A 17,487-nucleotide genomic window follows, 5' to 3' on the forward strand; every position below is an offset into this window, starting at 1 on the left:
CTTAAGTATATTAAAAAAAAAAACATTAACTGATGTAATTTTGAATAATTACTATAGAAACTTGTGAAGTGATAATTTCTTGTGCTTTCACGACCTTCATCAGTCATTGGAACATAAAAGTCTTGTTGCAGTTTTTTGGGAGCTCCACTTATAAACTTCTGCTATCCTCCCCTCTTTGCATGCTGCTGCACTTGTCTTTTGATAGTTGACTTTGCAAGTCATGCCCTGGTGCTTGGCAGGTATGGTAGTTGCCTACAGCACACATGTGTAGTTGAAATCATAGAAGGGCATCTTGTATACCAGATTTGTGGGATTTCATGTTTCAGAGGAGGGTAGATTTAAGAGATATTACTTTTAAATCGCACTGCTAGTGGCCAGCAGCTGTTTCTGCAAAAGGTTAAAAGAGGCTTACAAAGTATCCCATTCATCCCAATGACCTGGGCTATAATTTAAAAAGCATGGCCTTTAAAAAAAATAAATCTTTAATAAACAATAAGCATCCTCTCATCCCCGGCGGGTGTTTTGCCAGACTCCACCCATGCTGTGTGACATTTGGGAGTTGTTATCTGAATTTTTCCACCGCACTACTGTTAGCATCCTTCAGCACCGAGTGAAGCTGTTACTTATCCAACAATCAGCAAAAGTCTGAATTAAAAACGTTGCAGAACAAAATGATCTGACTCAAAGCAATGAAGTCATTGTTAACACACATGCAAGCAGATTCCAAGCCACGCAGAGAAGAGGAAAGATTTGAACAGGAAGAAGGTTAAAACTGATTAAAACTTTACAACAATAACAATATCAAAAGTTTGATAATTACAGCAATTACAATGTAATTTTAACAAAAAAGTCACAGTGAAACATTTTCCTCTTGCTAGAATTTTGTCCCGTTACTGGCTTTTCAGTGTAGCAGGCTGACATGATTGTTTTTGAAAAGAGGTGCCAAATAAAGCTATGTGTTGCCATCCATGTGCTGACAGCCATCTCTTTACTCGTGTCAGCCAAAATTTGACTCATAAAATCTTTTTTTAATGCAGCAGTATGAGGTTTGTTTTTGCAGCTATAAAAACACAAAGTGAGCAATGAGTTAGAAATTAACCTTCAAATCTCATTCATGACAGCTAAATGTTTATTATTTGAACATCTGGGGGGAAATGTGTTCTTTAAATTGTCTCGGACTCAGCGGTGTAGGCTATGGTTAGCTTAGCGAAGCATAAATACTTGAGTCAAAGGGGGGAACTTTGTCCGATGGTGTCCAGGGACACAAAAATACACCCAAAGCAGCAGCAGCTAATGGTCCACGGGATTCATGAGTTGAGTATTTTGGAAATGGCGTGAGGGAAGTCCAGTTCTGCCGTAAGACTTTTGACCAACCAAAGTACAACCGAACAAAGATATGAATGACAGCATCAATGAATGGCATCAGGACTTTTTTTCAGACGATGATCAACCACATAAAGGAAACACAAAAAGCTAACCGTCTTATGACTTTAACTGTCTGCAGGTATGTTAGAAGCATTTACAAGTTGGCTATTTACTATGACCTCAACCAATAGTAGCAAGAGGATTTTTTGTATTGTGTAGAAATGATTGATAAGACAACAAAGTCAAGGTGTGTGTTAGTGTAGTTCTGCAGTGTCTTATTCTAGATGTTGGATATGGACTGTCAAGAACTGCAATCTGCAGAAGGACTGATCACATGACATGGAGGCTATTTCACACAGATATGAATATAGGTATGTTTTGTCATGCCCTTGAGCACAAAATGGCTCATAGTTACTGAACGTAACCAGTGTTGCAATTTGTGATGGCCAAACCCATCTCCACACTCTAAAGTTGGTAACTCTTGTGTATTTTCATTTCTTCATTTGAACACAATAACACACTTTAGTTTCCAGTAAGTTTATTGATTGGTTTGGATACATTTGTTCTATTTGTAAGCGCGCACATATAGTTTACTTATTCATACCAGTTCATTGCTTTGTTTGATTTTTAACTAACCTTTGTTTCTTTTACTTCTTACCTGCCATGATCCGTGAGAGTTGCCAGACAAAAGGTGATGGCCAGGGTTTGAAGCTGTTAAATACAAAGAGGGATAAATGGACGGCACCACCACTTCCTGCTGAAGGGGAGAATGTATGTTTCCTTTCGTTAAAAAAAGCTTTTGTATTTGATTAGATATTTGACTTTAGGGTTTAGTGGTTTTTGATTCTCTTCTTTGATCTTTAGTTTGTTAACAAACTAGACTATGCTGCATCATTTTTGTGGTTTATGATTGTGTTTTGTTTAGTTACCACTCGTGTGTCATAGTGGTCTGATCAGCCATTATATTTACCCTTGTGTGTCATTTCCTGTTTAGGTCAGTTGTTTGTTTGGCCAGTTGTTTGGTTTGTTAAGTTTGCAGTTCTTTGACAGAGGTGGGTTTTGTTTCTTTTACCTCTTTTATGACTTCAACATTTGTTGCTTTTGTAAATATAATTTTTGGGGTTAAATAAATGAAAACCCTATTTTTCTAATGACTCCTGCTTTTCCAACTTGGTCCATCACACAATGTATTCTGGTAGAATTGCAATTCAAGTATTACTCAAAATCTGCAAAAACCTGAGGTCTAGCAAATTCAATACAAATCAAATTTGTCTCATGCTTTTTGTATTCTTTAAACTTTTAAACCAACCGCTACCGATCTAAAATGAAGACGGATAGATTTTTCAAAGGAGCCACAATATTAGCTCTTGTCTGAATCTGTCTGTCATCTATAGTTACACTATGTAGACGTGTGTGTGTGTGTGTGTGTGTGTGTGTGTGTGTGTGTGTGTGTGTGTGTGTGTGCTTGTTTTAACCCATATCTACTTTAAGTGAAAGTGGTGTTATTTATTAAGTGTTTCTCCATTTTAACAGATATAATTTTAAATGTCATTATTAATGACCAGCAGCTGGATTTCGCTTTATCCGTCTTATACCGATCATCTGGGCTAAATTTTAATAAGTTATATCGGCAGTTTATGGGTATATCAGTCACACTTAAAAGCCAAATATGCACTTTGACTAAATATATAGGAGATCAGTGTGTTAAGTGCCACAAGCATTTAATAGTCAGTTTGGATGGATCCCTGGAGTAAAAATGTGAAGTAATTTTCTCTCAAGGATCTCTTGTACTGTATGTATAACACTGTTTTCCCATGCATTTTCTGCTTTGTCTCTTTACAAATGCATGAAAATGACCTGCATGTTTTTAACCCACGACTATTTCTACATTCATAAGTCATACAGTAAATTGGTTAATGTTATATCAAATGAACCAGATGTGAAATAAAACCTTCTACCAGGCCTGGAAGATTATTTGTTTGTTGACAGTCTGCCTTCTTGTGGATATGCTAGCCTTTCATATTGTTGTCTTATTTGTTTTCAGGGATCTAAAGACCAAGGTTGAGAGGGAAGATACCAAGAAAGAGTTGCTGGGGAACCAGACCAGCCTGACTGAGTCTCATTGCATTCGATGTCTCCAGCCTTTTAAATTCCTGCTTAACAACAAGCATCAGTGCCTGGACTGCCAGCTCTACATCTGCAAGTCCTGCGGCCGCTATAACAAGAAGGAGGATGGCTGGGTGTGTGACACCTGTCACATGACCAGGTAGGTAATGACCAGTGTAAGAATAATTCAAAATGGTCATTCAAACTAAGTGTCATGTTGAATACAAGAAATCATATATTTAACTGTAACTATAAATGCAGTTCAAGTTCAAGTTTTAAACCAGTCATTTGTGGACAACACACTGTCTCCATGAGCTTCATAAGCTTTGTGCTGACATGCCTTTAACCATGCTTAATAACTTGACCAGCGAGCTCTGGGATGTGTACCTGGGAAAGCACTTAATATGTTAGAGCCAGAAAAAACTAAAGTCAAAAGAAGATTCCTCTGTTAATTTTCAGCGGGATTTCCTTCCACATGCATACATGGAAAGCCAGAGGTGGAGAGTTCAGCAGCAAGACACTCTACAAAGCAGGCATTAATCATAGTAAATGTGACAGAGAGTAGGTCAGAAAAAGCATGAAAAGAGGTGGTGGGCTGCAAAGAGGCTTGCAGCGAGCAGCACTTTTGACAGGTTCAAGAAACATAAATAGCACAAACTGCTCTACATGACAATTGCCAACTGGTTTTGTAGATGGGTACCAGCTCTTCCATCTGCTGAACTGAGCGACTAAAGCTGAGATTGTGTATTTCTGGCCTGAACTGATGCTAAGCTTGATTTGCAAGTTGTGGTTTGCTGTGGCAACTCGACATTTCTAAAAGTGAATTTATGTTTTTAGGACATTGTGTTCTTTCTTGATAAGATGAATAAAAATGAGCAAATAACACATTCAGATTACTAATAAACAAAGAGGCAACCCATGTCCTGTCAGTAGTTAAAGAGCTTTGAGGCGACTGTTGTTGAATCAAAGGTTAAGCGTCAGGTTCGATGTGCTTTGATGGATGTTTGGCTGCTTTTTAAACAGATATTTAAAAAATCCTTTTTACTGCTTAGGCTCTGCTGGATGCAGCGATAGATTTCAATACATCCTGCTTGAAATCAGCTCCATATGGAACCATGATACCATTGTTTGTTGAGATGAAGCTGCATACTAAAAAGTTCTTTAATGGAGCTTGGCCAGTGTCTGGAAAGCATCATGCTATGTATCTCATGCTTAAACCTGCACACTGCTGTTTTATAGCAAAAGAGCAAAATACAGCTCTTTTTGCTGGCAAGTCTGTATTCCCACAAGTATTTTCTATGTGATATTATGGGATAGTGTATAAATTGGCCTCATTTGGGGCTCATTTCTCACCATGTGTTCTCATTTTAAACGTTTCACATGTAATGTTATACTTGAATTAATAAACAAATAGAAGAAAATCTCTTAATATAAAATGCATATGCATTCATTTTCAGAATGAACCTCATCTGTGAATGACTTCTTTAGCATCTATATTTTGATTCCTTCCATTCTTCTCACTTACAGAGTACTCAAGATCGGTACTTTGGAGTGGTACCATGAGAACGTCCGTGCCCGTTTCAAGCGCTTCGGCAGCGCCAAGGTGATGCGTTCCCTCTTCAGGAGGTTCGACGGAGAAGGCAGCCGCTCTCAGAGTGACTTAGGAGGTGAGCAATCCACCTTCTGTCTGGTTTGTTACTTCGTTTCAAACCAAGCTTATGTCTGGAATGTCATAATCCTGGTTCTGCTGCTGAAAATGTGCATTTTTGCCAGTCAGCGTACTGTCACGGTGGCCTTTAAGCAAAAAGATTAACACCCCACTGACTAATTAGAAACTGCTTAGTGGTTAGCAGTCAAACACTTGCTGCTCTGGGCAGTTGCCAAGTAGGGAATGTCTACATGAATATCCAAACAAGTGCAAATAAAAGGTTACAAATGTGTTGTAATGTCAAGCCTCAGGTCAAGGTGGCTTTGAAGAGGCAATCTTAAGAAATTTCCATCTGTTCCACTCATTTCTTTACAAGCCCTGAGGAGAAGCTGCCGGTCAAAAGTTCAATCTGCCAGAGTCAGAGAGCACTGACTCGAAGTCATGGAAGTCTGCTTGAGCTTACCATGAGAAATCCCCACTAAATGAAAGGCTTCACTGAGATTCAGCAGCTGCATACTATACTGCGGCTGCTTGGAAAATATGCATCACTCCAGCTCGACTGGTAAAACGTCACCGTGACGATCGCCATCTCATCTGTGAACTGTGTTTGAGTTCAAGAATTGGAGTTGTAATGTATATTATTATATTTCACTGGACAACAAAATGCAAGCTCTTCACAGTGATGCACGCAGACTGAAAGTAATGCTGTGCCCGGGCCTCTGCAATCATCAGATCCTCTCCATCAAAGAAAACGGCAAATTAGAGAATATATTTTGAGACAATAGTGTTTATGGTGTTTGCAATGGCGCCAATCTTGTGGTCCAAGACGCTTTATGTCACCCTTGTCCTTTAATTTGTCAGCCGTCTTTGTATGAGCATCTTTATTTTTCTGACACTAAGTCACCAGAAGAAAGTTTCTGCTCTCTTTCTCAAATATTAGCAGGCTGCCAGATCTGTCACAGGGATTTAATCTTCCATCTTTCCTGTTTTTCCTGCTTTCTGGCTCCTCACAGCTGTATCTATCTTTTGTCGTCAGCTGACCAGGATGCTTATTCTAACTCTGCCCTGCGGGAGATTATTACCAGAGATACTAAGGTGGAGGAAAATGCTGTTTGTTTATTGTGTGCAGCTCAGGTTTAAAGTCTGATCCAGTGACGCTATTAGGCCTCATCAAAACCATTTTTCCTCTCTTTTTGAACTTGCTCACGCTGCATTTTGAGGCCACACCCACAGCATATGATACAAGTGATCCTTGAAGCATACTTTATGTCAGTTTCAAGCATTATTACTCACAACAGATTACCCTTTGAGATCACAACATCAGGAGATGAGCGAATGTGATGAATTATATAGAAACAGCCGAGACCTCTGGTACTGTTTACGCTGAGTCACCCCTGAGGATTTTGGGAAGGAATACAGAGCAAGTTGGTTGGCCGATGCAGTTCCCGTGGGCCTTGTGATAATTCACTCACATGTCTCCCATTCTGTGCCTGGAACTGAAGGATTCGGTCCTGCAGGGCTCGTCCAACCAGAAGCAGAGCAAAAGTGGAGGGAGGAGGACAAAATGTTTGTCGTGTATGTATGTGGAATCTAGCACACAGTGTCCACAGATGCAAGCTGTAGCCGTGAAATACAGTCATAAAAATGCATGTTAACAGATGTATTATGTTTAAAATGAACTCAGCATGTGACCACTTGGACTGAAATCAACATGCATTTCCACACATAGGCACACATTCTTTTACTGTCTTTTTGCTGTATGCATTCTATGGTCCGCTGGGCCCCCAGAGCTCGGAGGGTGTCATCCTGTCCTCACACTCTTTGCTGATACTTACAAAAGAGTCTTGTTCACATACAAAAGTCTAATTCAGTCCACTGGCTAACTCTCACTTTGGCTCTGCCGTTTAATGCTGCTACTGCTGCTTCTGATTATTGTTTTATGTGGAAAGTATAAGGACTAACTGTATTATCTCAGTTTGCTGAGCTATTTATTGCAGTTAATAACCTAATGTCATTACGTCTAGATTTGCAATTAGGAGAACAATGTGATAGTAATTACAGGAATCGGATCACTTATATGAAACTATAATTAAATGCAAATTAATAAGCCATATGCGCGCTGCTCTTCTGTTTTCCAGAGCCTCGTGAGTATGACACACAGAGCATGCCTGAGGTCCACAGTAAGTATACTGAAAAGGTCAGATGTTGTCACAAGACAGAAATATGTTTGAATTTCCAAAATTTAAATATAACCAAAAGGTGCTTTCATTATTTTAGTATATTCTGCTTTGATTTGGTCGCGTATTTAAACTGTTCTTAGCTACAGCTCTGCTTTAAGCTAAATGCTAACTCACTCACTCATGAAGTTATGTGACATTTTATTATCGGATCTAATAAACATTTGGGAATTCTCAGTAAGATTGTTTTATTTTATCCCCTTTAAAGTTGTGGTTTATTTTATTATTATTTTATTTATTTTTATCTATTTATATAATTATCCTTTCATTCATTTATTTCTTTATTTTTGGTAATTGTGCTCCTGATTATCTTCTGTCTTCACCAATAAGGCACCATCTTGGAATGTGCAATCCATCTCTCAGAGTGAAAACAGGATTTTCTTTGCATGCCATTGAGAAATATCCCATTCCTTAACTTTGAGAAACACTGCTTTTACATTTTGTTTTGGGTTGTTACCCACTTCCACCGTTAATCTCTGTCCAGTCAGTTTGGCAGCATTTGACTGAGGCTATACTTCACAGTTCATCCTGCTGCTTCTACCAGCAGCTACGAAACTGCTTGTCAGTCAATTATCCAACTACACGTGATGATCTACAGAAGCAAAGTTACAAATACATGTAGACCTCACATTTGATCAAAACGATGAATGACTCACTGGGTCTTCTGTAAACATGATCAGAAAGCTCATTTCTAACTTCTATTCACTATTTTCAGAGATTTGTATGAGTAATGGACTCATTCTGTGGTCAGGCAAAAAGTTTCTGACATTAAGTTGACTGAATGTCAGATATAAAACTCGTTCAGTGAATCTGTTCAGTTATTGCTTCCAGTGCATTACCTGTTTGCCTGGCTGTGTTTATTTGATTGTAATTGTACAACAGAAACTTTTAAGGCAGGTTCTGTTTTAGTACCTGTTTTGTTTTCATTTTGATTCACCTTAACTGTTCTAAATAAATCTATTTTTCACCATTTTACCACTAACAAGAGTCAATTTGAGCCCACTTATTTTTCCCCTAATTCAGCCCCATGTGTGGTCTCTATGGATACATATATTTTTTTAACTGGTACCTTAACATTTAACAGGAACATCTGTGATGATAATTGTAAGCATAACGATACAGTAAATAAGAGAGGTTCATTTTCGTTCATTTACAACGATCCCTTTGGTGTTTTTGAATGCCTCACACATGCGGTGGGCACAGCGGTTTGGGAACAGACCTAAAGGTTCTGGTTAGTCTGGCACAGTCATCTGGCTCCCATTGCCACTGGCATATCAACAGTAAAAGAGCAGAGCCAGGGAAGGTTTAGTCAGAAAGACTCAAGAACATAAAAAGTGTAACTTATGTTACGAGGTTATTGTAGTTGTATTTCCACAGTTTAGTGTGTGTCACGGGGTTTTTTTTTCTGCAGATAATTTCTGCAAAATGTAGCAAAAGCCCCAAAATTAGTTCAGCAGTTAACAGTAAGAACTAAAAGACTAATCTAAAAATATGAATATTCATCTTTTTCTGCTTTTATGCTCAGTGTAAAGTTTTTGTTGTTCCCAGCATTTTCTTCCCTCTTTCTCGTGCTGTATTCAAGAGGGAACTGTTAAAATGCAAAAATGCAGCTCCCTCGTAAACGCTCTCATAAAGAGGGACTGAAACACAGTCCATAGTGTTTCTGCTTTTGCTTTCTCTTGCTGTACTTTGTAAACAAGGTTCACACTGTAAGGTCAAAGGCCACTGGTTAACAATAACAGAGGTCTCTGTAGTCTGGAGTGACTCTGGTTTCAGTCACATGGTATCTTTGGAAATGCATGCACACTGGAAAACAAAAAACCTTTTTTTGGTTATTCTAACACTGCCATGTCTTCCTTCTTTGTCTATAGGTGCATATGGGGAGCACAGTATGGATGCAACAGACTCACAACAACACCAAAGGGTACGGCAGCTCATTTTTAAATCATTTTCATATCTTAAAAGAACTAGCAGTAGATTCCCCTCAATTTTAACAACTATCTGAAATCGTTTTAAGGGCAGCCTTACTAAATGTTTGAACAATGTTGAGAGTTGGATGGAAAATGAAAAGTGAAATGAGGAAACACCTTCTGAGGTCATAGTAAAGACATTTGTTTGGATCTAAATTTGGTTAAAAGGTGGAAGGACACAGATTCCTCCTAAAACTCATAGATTAAACTTCTTCCTGTGGAGCAGCAGTGCTAACCACTGCAATAACTTGCTGGCTTATCATGTTACATCAGTCATTTTTGACTGTTCAGCTCACAATGCAGCCACAACTTACATGTAGATTTTATACATTTATGCATGTTGTTAAGCTTTGTACAACTCTGGCAATGCTGGAGTCTATTCCAGTTATCACTGAGCAGGATGCACCCTGGACAGGTCAGCAGTCCATCACAGTGCTAACTCATAGAAAACAACAATCATTCCTATTTTGATGAGGAGAGATCATTTAAAAGAACTGAACATGATTTATTGAGATAGACAAATTGTTGTCTTAGATGAGTAGACTGGTAACCCATCACAGCAAACCAGAATCCCAGTGGCCTTGACGCTGGTGGTGAAGATGAAGCCTGAGGCTTGGGTGCAGCTCTGAGGGACTCAGGTGAGGTAGAGATGGGGAGGAGGCGGGTTGAGCAACTGAGAGTCTGAAAAGAAGAATGATGGAGAGCACAGGGTTAAACCACGCAGAGTGGAGGCTGATTGGCTCAAAGAGTAGTGATGTCAATATTGAGACTGACAGCGTGGGAAACTGGTAGTGATGTAATGGACAGACTAGCAGCAAGGAAAGCAGGCAGATGGGTGATTATCTTACTGAACGCATGCAGACACTTCACTAATGTTCACACTTACAGTTAACATCCACAGAGAGAACATACAAGCTTCTGGAGTTGCCTTATTATTCTGTTAACACATTACATAAAAAGACAGCATGCAGCTGTGTTTCAGGTTGTAAAGTTTAAGTGAGTTTGCTGCCAACAGGAGCGACTCAATTGATGTGCATCATAAAACAAAAAATGAATTTAGTGTGTGCAGAGAGAAAATCATTTGCAGGTATTTTGTTATTTGCTGATGTGACATGTGGAGATCTGCAAGCATTTCCTAAAACAAGAGGCAATATCCTGTTTATTAGTTACTGGGAATTTAAGTCAGGTGTGATCAAAGCTTATCTGCAAAACAGACAACTTCACTGTAGCTTAATTTTGCATCCACATGTTTGCTCTTTTTTTCTTTAATCAATGGAGTTTTTGCACGAGTGTGCGCTGGTCAACACTAATTCCCACTGATGGCTGGTTCCTGATAAAAAGCAGAGGTGCTTTCTTCACAGGTTATCTTAGTGATCTAGGCCAGCCCCTCGTGAAGGACTGGAATGCCTGGCACGGGCAGGCCAGCACTGGCTGCAGAGTGCAGTGGGGAAATACCAAGCTGTCATATATAAAAGAGTCAGACCGGAGCTGAGCAAGCCTTTGGTTTAGAAAATAAGGGTGGGTGTGGGGGCACTGATTCCACTGGAATTCATCATAAAATGAAGATTACTATTGTTTATACCACACTCTGTGTGTACTGTAGAAGTTAAGCTTTGTTTATTTTCAATCATTGTGCTGACTGTTGAGAAATGACAGGACTCCCAGGCTCTGCTGCATTTTTTCCAACCCTTGCAGTTTTTTCTATATATGTTTATCTTAAAGAATCTTAATTTGGATGGACATTACAGAAACAGATTGCTGTTCACTGGATCCCTCGTTCAAGTTTCTTTTAGACACAGTGCCCTCTGCTGTTCCAAACAGCCTAATGTATTGAACCTTCTGACATTTCCCTGTAAGGAAACCGGCTCACATTCTGCCTGCTCAGAGAAGCTACAGTTCAGTTTAGATAGTGTTTGGAGCTGGTAGAGACTCAGTGACCCTGATGCTATGTCAACACTGGAACATGGATATGCACCCTTAAATCAAATTTCCCTAGAAGATCCAAAGAACCCATGGTGTGCGTCTCTCATTTCAGCATTACTTTTAACTCATTTAAAATATTTACCCACGTGCATGTATCTGTGAATCATGCACAGACCTGAGCTTTTAAGTGTTATGTATGCCCTATTAAAACCTTCCTAAAATATTATAGCCTTGTTGTTTTTAGCCAGGTATTTAAGTGTAACTCTACACATACCATGGCCTGCAATGACTTTGCCAAATTCTTCACTGAAAAAATCCAAAAAATTAGACAAGCAATTGGTACATCAACAGCAGATCCAGGATATGTACTGTGTCCACCAAAAAACTGTTTAAACACCATGAAACAGTTTCAACCTATTAACAGCAAAGACCTGGAGGACATCTTAGGTCAACTGAACTCCTCCTCCTGCTGTTTAGATGTCCTGCCAACAAGTTTTTTCAAAAAGGTCTCAAAGACTTTAGAGTCAGACCTGTTACAGATCGTCAACTTTTCTTTAATATCAGGTGTGTTTCCGGAACCACTAAAAACTGCTGTAATCAAACCTATACTGAAAAAGGACAATCTTGACAAGACACAAATGAACAACTACAGGCCGATCTCAAATCTCCCGTTTTTAAGTAAGATCATTGAAAAAGCAGTTTCTCAACAGCTCAGTTACTTCTTAAAACAGAATAATTGCTACGATGCCTTCCAGTCAGGTTTTAGACAGAACCACAGCACTGAAACCGCTCTGACCAAAGTGTTTAATGACATATGTCTGAATACAGACAGTGGAAAAATGTCAGTCCTAGTTTTACTGGATCTCAGTGCAGCATTTGATACAGTTGACCACAACATATTACTCAAACGACTGGAGAACTGGACAGGTCTTTCAGGAACTGTACTAAACTGGTTCAAAACATACTTAGACAACAGGAAATACTTTGTATCAATAGGTAACTTCACATCTGAGCAGACAAGTATCACATGTGGAGTTCCCCAAGGTTCCATCTTGGGACCCCTTCTGTTTAACATCTACATGCTCCCACTGGCACAGATTATAAACAACAACAAAATAAACTATCACAGCTATGCAGATGACATACAAATATATATCACAATGTCACCAGGAGACCGAGGCCCTGTACAGGCTCTTGGTAAATGCATTGAGGAAATCAATGACTGGTTGTGCCACAATTTTCTCCAGCTAAACAAAAACAAAACTGAGGTAATAGTCTTTGGCGCCAAAGAAAAACGATTACAGGTCACCAGAGAACTTCAATCTATACATCTAAAAACCACAAACCAGGCGAGAAATTTGGGTGTAGTGATGGATGCAGACCTAAACTTAGAAAAACACATTAAGACAATAACAAAGTCAGCTTACTATCACCTCAAGAATATATCAAGGATAAAAGATCTGATGTCTCAACAGGACCTGGAAAAACTAGTCCATGCATTCATCTTTAGTAGGCTTGATTACTGTAACAGCATCTTTACAGGTCTGCCTAAAAAATCAGTCAGACAACTACAGCTCATTCAGAACTCTGCTGCTCGAGTCCTCACTAAGACCAAAAAAGTGGACCACATCAGTCCAGCTCTGAGGTCCTTACACTGGCTGCCTGTCCGTCAGAGGATAGACTTTAAAGTTCTGATGCTGGCCTATAAAGCTCTGAATGGTTTAGGACCAAAATACATCAATGACCTCCTGACCCAGTATGAACCATCCAGATCCCTCAGGTCATCTGGATCCGGTCTTTTATCAGTTCCCAGAGCCAGAACCAGACACGGAGAAGCTGCATTCAGCTTTTATGCTCCTTATATCTGGAACAAACTCCCAGAAAGCCTCAGATCAGCTGAAACACTCAGTTTATTTAAATCCAGGTTGAAGACTCACCTGTTCTCAGCTGCATTTGAATAAAGCACCAAATCCACACTTTAAGCTTAAATTTCAAAACTTACATTTTAACTACTGATTTTATCTACTGTTCTGATTTTATCTGTTCTGATTTTATATACTGTTGTTTGTTTGTTTGTTTGTTTGTTTGTTTGTTAATTAGTTAGTTAGTTTATTTGCTTGTTTTAATCAATTTTAAATCATGCTTTTTATTTGTTCTTGTTTCTAATGTCTCTGTAAAGCACTTTGAATCACCTTGTTGTTGAATTGTGCTATACAAATAAACTTGCCTTGCCTTGCCTTGCCATACACTTAAAGCCACACAGAGCTGCTTGTTAATGCAAATCTTTAATTATCCAATTATAATACATGACAGCAACATGATAATGAGTTCATGTTGAGTTCATCTGAGTCCAGTAGAGATGTGATGGAGATATGATGATATCATCTAAAAAGAAATGGAGGTCCAACCCAGGATGAACTAGGTGTACCTAACAAGGTGGCCTGTGTATTTGGACTATTGTTGGTTAAAAGGAAAAAAAAATGTGACTATAAGCCCCATGGGAAGCAATTAGTGCTTAGTATTTGGTCATCATGCATAAGTAAAAGTCCACTTCTGTCTCTACAAGCAATACGAATCTATTATAACAGGCTAATTAGCAGTAGAAGGTATATACTTGTGTTAGTTCTGCTACAGCGGCAGTACATTAAAGGGCGACAAGTCAATCACTTTCTGAGTGTATGGAGCAAACAGCCTTTTGTCATGGCAGAGGTTTATCTCTTTACGCTTTCCTCTCTCCTCCCTGCTGACGATGGTGTTTCCCCTTCATGTTCTCCAAAGATGAAAAAGGTCAAAAGGAGGTTAACTGTTGATCCCATTGATTTCAAACTGGACGTTGACTACCTCAGCCAATCAAGAGGACCCTCAAATGAGGTACAGGCTAGACAACTAAACTAACCACAACTAGCATCCCTCCAAAACAAACTAATCTGCATGTTGTAATCCATAACAAAGACCATCTGCCTCTGCACTCTGTCTTTGCCAAACATTGTCTGTGTTGGCTAGACAGTACTGTATTAGCACTGTCATCATTCATTCTCGTATCTGGCCACAATAACCCTTTTTGTGTACATCCAAATGTTGTGTGTGCAGACATGGACACATCTTGTCCATTTATTAGCTGAACAGATTTTCTAATGCAGTGAACTGTTTCAGGTGGTTTTTTCCTGCTGTAAATGTATGCTGTTTGGACTGAATGTGAAGCAGCAGTAAATTTAGGCTTTTCCTACTTGAGCCGGAAAAGCAGCAGAAGTCAAAGGGAATAACCTGCACACAATTCTCCACTCTTACCTCCAGGAGCCGGGTGATCGTGACATCATGGTCATGGATGTAGGCGGGAGGAAGTCGATGCTTGCTGAGGCAGATATGGCCACCGTGTTTCATCAGATCATGGATGAACAACATAAAGAGCTGGACCTTGAAATAACTCCACAACAAGGTAGAAATTAGATTCAAACAAACAAATAAAACTTTTTTTTAAAAAAAATATTAAAATAATCAAGGAACTTATAAGTAACACAAGAACTTGTGTTACTTGCAAATAAAACAAAAATAATTGTTTTATTTGCAATTGTAACTGGAATTGTTGAATTTAGTAATTAAGTAATTATAATGTGCTAAACTGTTGTTTGTTACTTTGTAATGAATAACTGATCAAAGAAAAATACTTATAATACTTATAATACTTAGCATTGTAGTTATTTTACTGCTGGTATAATGGCACCTGTGACAAAGAGGTTGCTTTGCACAGATGACCTGGTGTACTCAGATAGCCGGACAATCCCATCCCGCTCCATCTCCCGGCTCAGCTACTCCTCGTGTGGCAGCGGCAGCATCGGAGGCCCTCGATGCAGCAGCAGCGTCTACCTGCCTGGCCTTGAGGACTCAGAAGAAGAAGAGGATGAGCACTGCCAGCCGTACCCACTCTACCAGTTGCATTCAGGCCTCTGCCGCCAAACATCTCAGGACAGCCTGAGCTCAGCCAACCATCCGCCACAGGTCTTTCATATGCCTCATATTAACATCACACGAAATGGTCATTACATTACACTCATTTAAGACACTCATAAATCGTCTTTCACGTCTGGTTTCTGTGAGTGGAGGAAAGTTGCTGGCTTATTTTATACATTTTGCCTGCATTCCACACCAATGAACACAGCCAGACATTAAAACGTAAAGCTGTGAGATTCCACATTATTAACGATCCATGTGGTTTTAATGATGATCATAAAAGTTTAATGCCCGTGTTTTGTTTTTTTCTTGGATAATCTTTATTTTTGTGCTCTGTTCACTTTGTTTGTTGGTAGGGGAAATTGGAAAAGGGTAGGCCTGGTGAATCATTATAAGGAAAGCAGAAAAATTCAGCTGATGCAGTAAAATCACATGGTTCAAATCTGTGATCACTGAGACATGGTGTTGGATTGATTGAAGCAGCTCAGAATAACTTTCAGTAAATTGTTGTTATTAATTCCACTCGGGATTATGAATTGAACTGCAGTCATAATCTTTGGAATCATTGTTCTGTAGCTGTCAGATAGATGGCCTCGCATCATTCAATGACAGCAAAGTGCCCGACTCCAGTGATTGCAAAACAAGCCCAATTCAGCCCTACAGAACCGCGCTGACAGTGTATATGAGATTATATGAGATGTTTGTGCTGATATACTGTGCTTGGGTTTCCCCAAACATTGTGCTCTTTATTTATGGACAAATATCTCCACTTTGGTCTCGTCTGTCCAAACGACATCATCCAGAAGTGTTGTGGTTTGTTTAGATGCTGAAGCTGTACTGCCATGTTCAGAAGAGGCTTTCTCCTGGCGACCCTTCCAAAAAAGCCATACTTGTTCCGTCTTTTTCTAATTGTACTGTCATGAACTTTAACATTTAACATGTCACATGAGGCCTGTAGAGTCTGAGATGTAGCGCTTTGGTTTTCTGCAGTTCCTCTCAGCATTGCACAGACTGACCTTGGGATAAATTAGTTGGGACGTCCACTCCTGAAAAGACTGTTCTCAATACTTTCTAACTGAATAATTTTTCTCCCTGCAGAATGATGTCCCTCATATTGTCCGGAATGACCATATTTTGCAGTTTATCAGAGGTTGTATTCATCTAATTTTAAAACCTGCATTGGTCAAATGGGACAACAAACTGTAGTGTTAACATGATAAACTTTATCTTGTTTTGAATGGGTTGTATGGGTTCAAACTTCATACCAAACTCAGCATTTGATCTGATCTGGTACATACATTAATTGCAGTGTCGCTTTAGAGGCACAGTTTAGAAAGAACACAAATAACAAGCTGATATTTTAAGCCTTTCAAGCAGTGCATGCTGGAAGTCGGACACAAGTTCTTCAGTCTGACGTGCTGAGTGATGTCGTGGAGACAGCTGCTAGATCAGAGGGAGGTTACATGCATTACATCAGTGTCTATTTATGTGTCAGTATTAAACACAGTCCCTGGAAAGGATTGAAGCAGTAACCGTGGCGGTTCTGTTCTTGTGAAGCAGATAGAAAACAGACTTTGTTTACCATTAGTCTGAGGAGGCTGCTTTGCTGACTGCTGTCACTAATCAATATGTCTGGATTTATCCTTGTGAATCTCAGTTTTCAGTTCATCTGTCTTTGAGGTGATTCAAACACAGTCTGGAGTTTATATGGAGGTATAACTCGAGCCATAAAAAGATTCTTTGCAGTTTTTAAAGATAAGGAATATAAAAACAAAGAAAGCAATTAAACTCTGTGATGGTGAGTAGCCATGAAAACAGAAGGAATTATCCAGCCTACCTGTCTCCCTGCGCTGATTTATACCTTCGATAAGTTGTGTCATGGTAAATTTGTCTCACAGCTGGGCAGCACACTGAAGAGACATGCAAACAGGATACAGTGGAAAACATACAGCCCAGACATGTCTTTGTCAGATATCAAAACCAGACGTGACATTTCTCATCTGACAACAGTCACTCATCTTGCATACAGGTGCTGCTGTCTGTTGTCTTGGTATTGATTTGGAGGCCAACAATAGAACCGAGTGACATCAGCAATTTGATTATTTGTGGAACATCAAGATAAGTCAGCAAGCACAGACTGTATAAGCCCAGGGCACATGTGAGGTAAAAACTTTACGGTATGTTTAATATACAGAAGAGGGAAAAATTAAAGGAATAGCCTGAATGAAAGAGCAGAGAAGCATAACACATGTGGACACTTCCAAACAAGGCACAAAAGCTCACTGATGAA

The 17,487-nt window shown here is 39.3% G+C and overlaps 1 protein-coding gene across 3 annotated transcripts in view; it reads left to right on the forward strand.

The window, feature by feature from the left end:
* The window catches only part of mlphb (melanophilin b), a 43,509-nt gene that overhangs the window by 13,719 nt on the left and 12,303 nt on the right, over positions 1–17,487 (forward strand). For 2 of the 3 annotated variants that reach the window (XM_085434491.1, XM_085434492.1), the window contains exons 3-8: positions 3,410–3,631; positions 4,999–5,138; positions 7,258–7,299; positions 9,228–9,280; positions 14,544–14,685; positions 14,998–15,245. In XM_085434491.1, the coding sequence (XP_085290617.1) occupies positions 3,410–3,631; positions 4,999–5,138; positions 7,258–7,299; positions 9,228–9,280; positions 14,544–14,685; positions 14,998–15,245 (847 nt within the window). Of the gene's footprint in view, positions 1–3,409; positions 3,632–4,998; positions 5,139–7,257; positions 7,300–9,227; positions 9,281–14,027; positions 14,121–14,543; positions 14,686–14,997; positions 15,246–17,487 lie in introns of all 3 variants that reach the window. The other variant, XM_085434493.1, reaches the window with a different exon arrangement.

The sequence above is a fragment of the Copadichromis virginalis genome, linkage group LG16 (assembly GCF_057382275.1).
Source record: "Copadichromis virginalis isolate Kocher_CV1m ecotype Utaka linkage group LG16, C_Virginalis_male_GT1.1, whole genome shotgun sequence".
NCBI lineage: Eukaryota > Metazoa > Chordata > Actinopteri > Cichliformes > Cichlidae > Copadichromis > Copadichromis virginalis.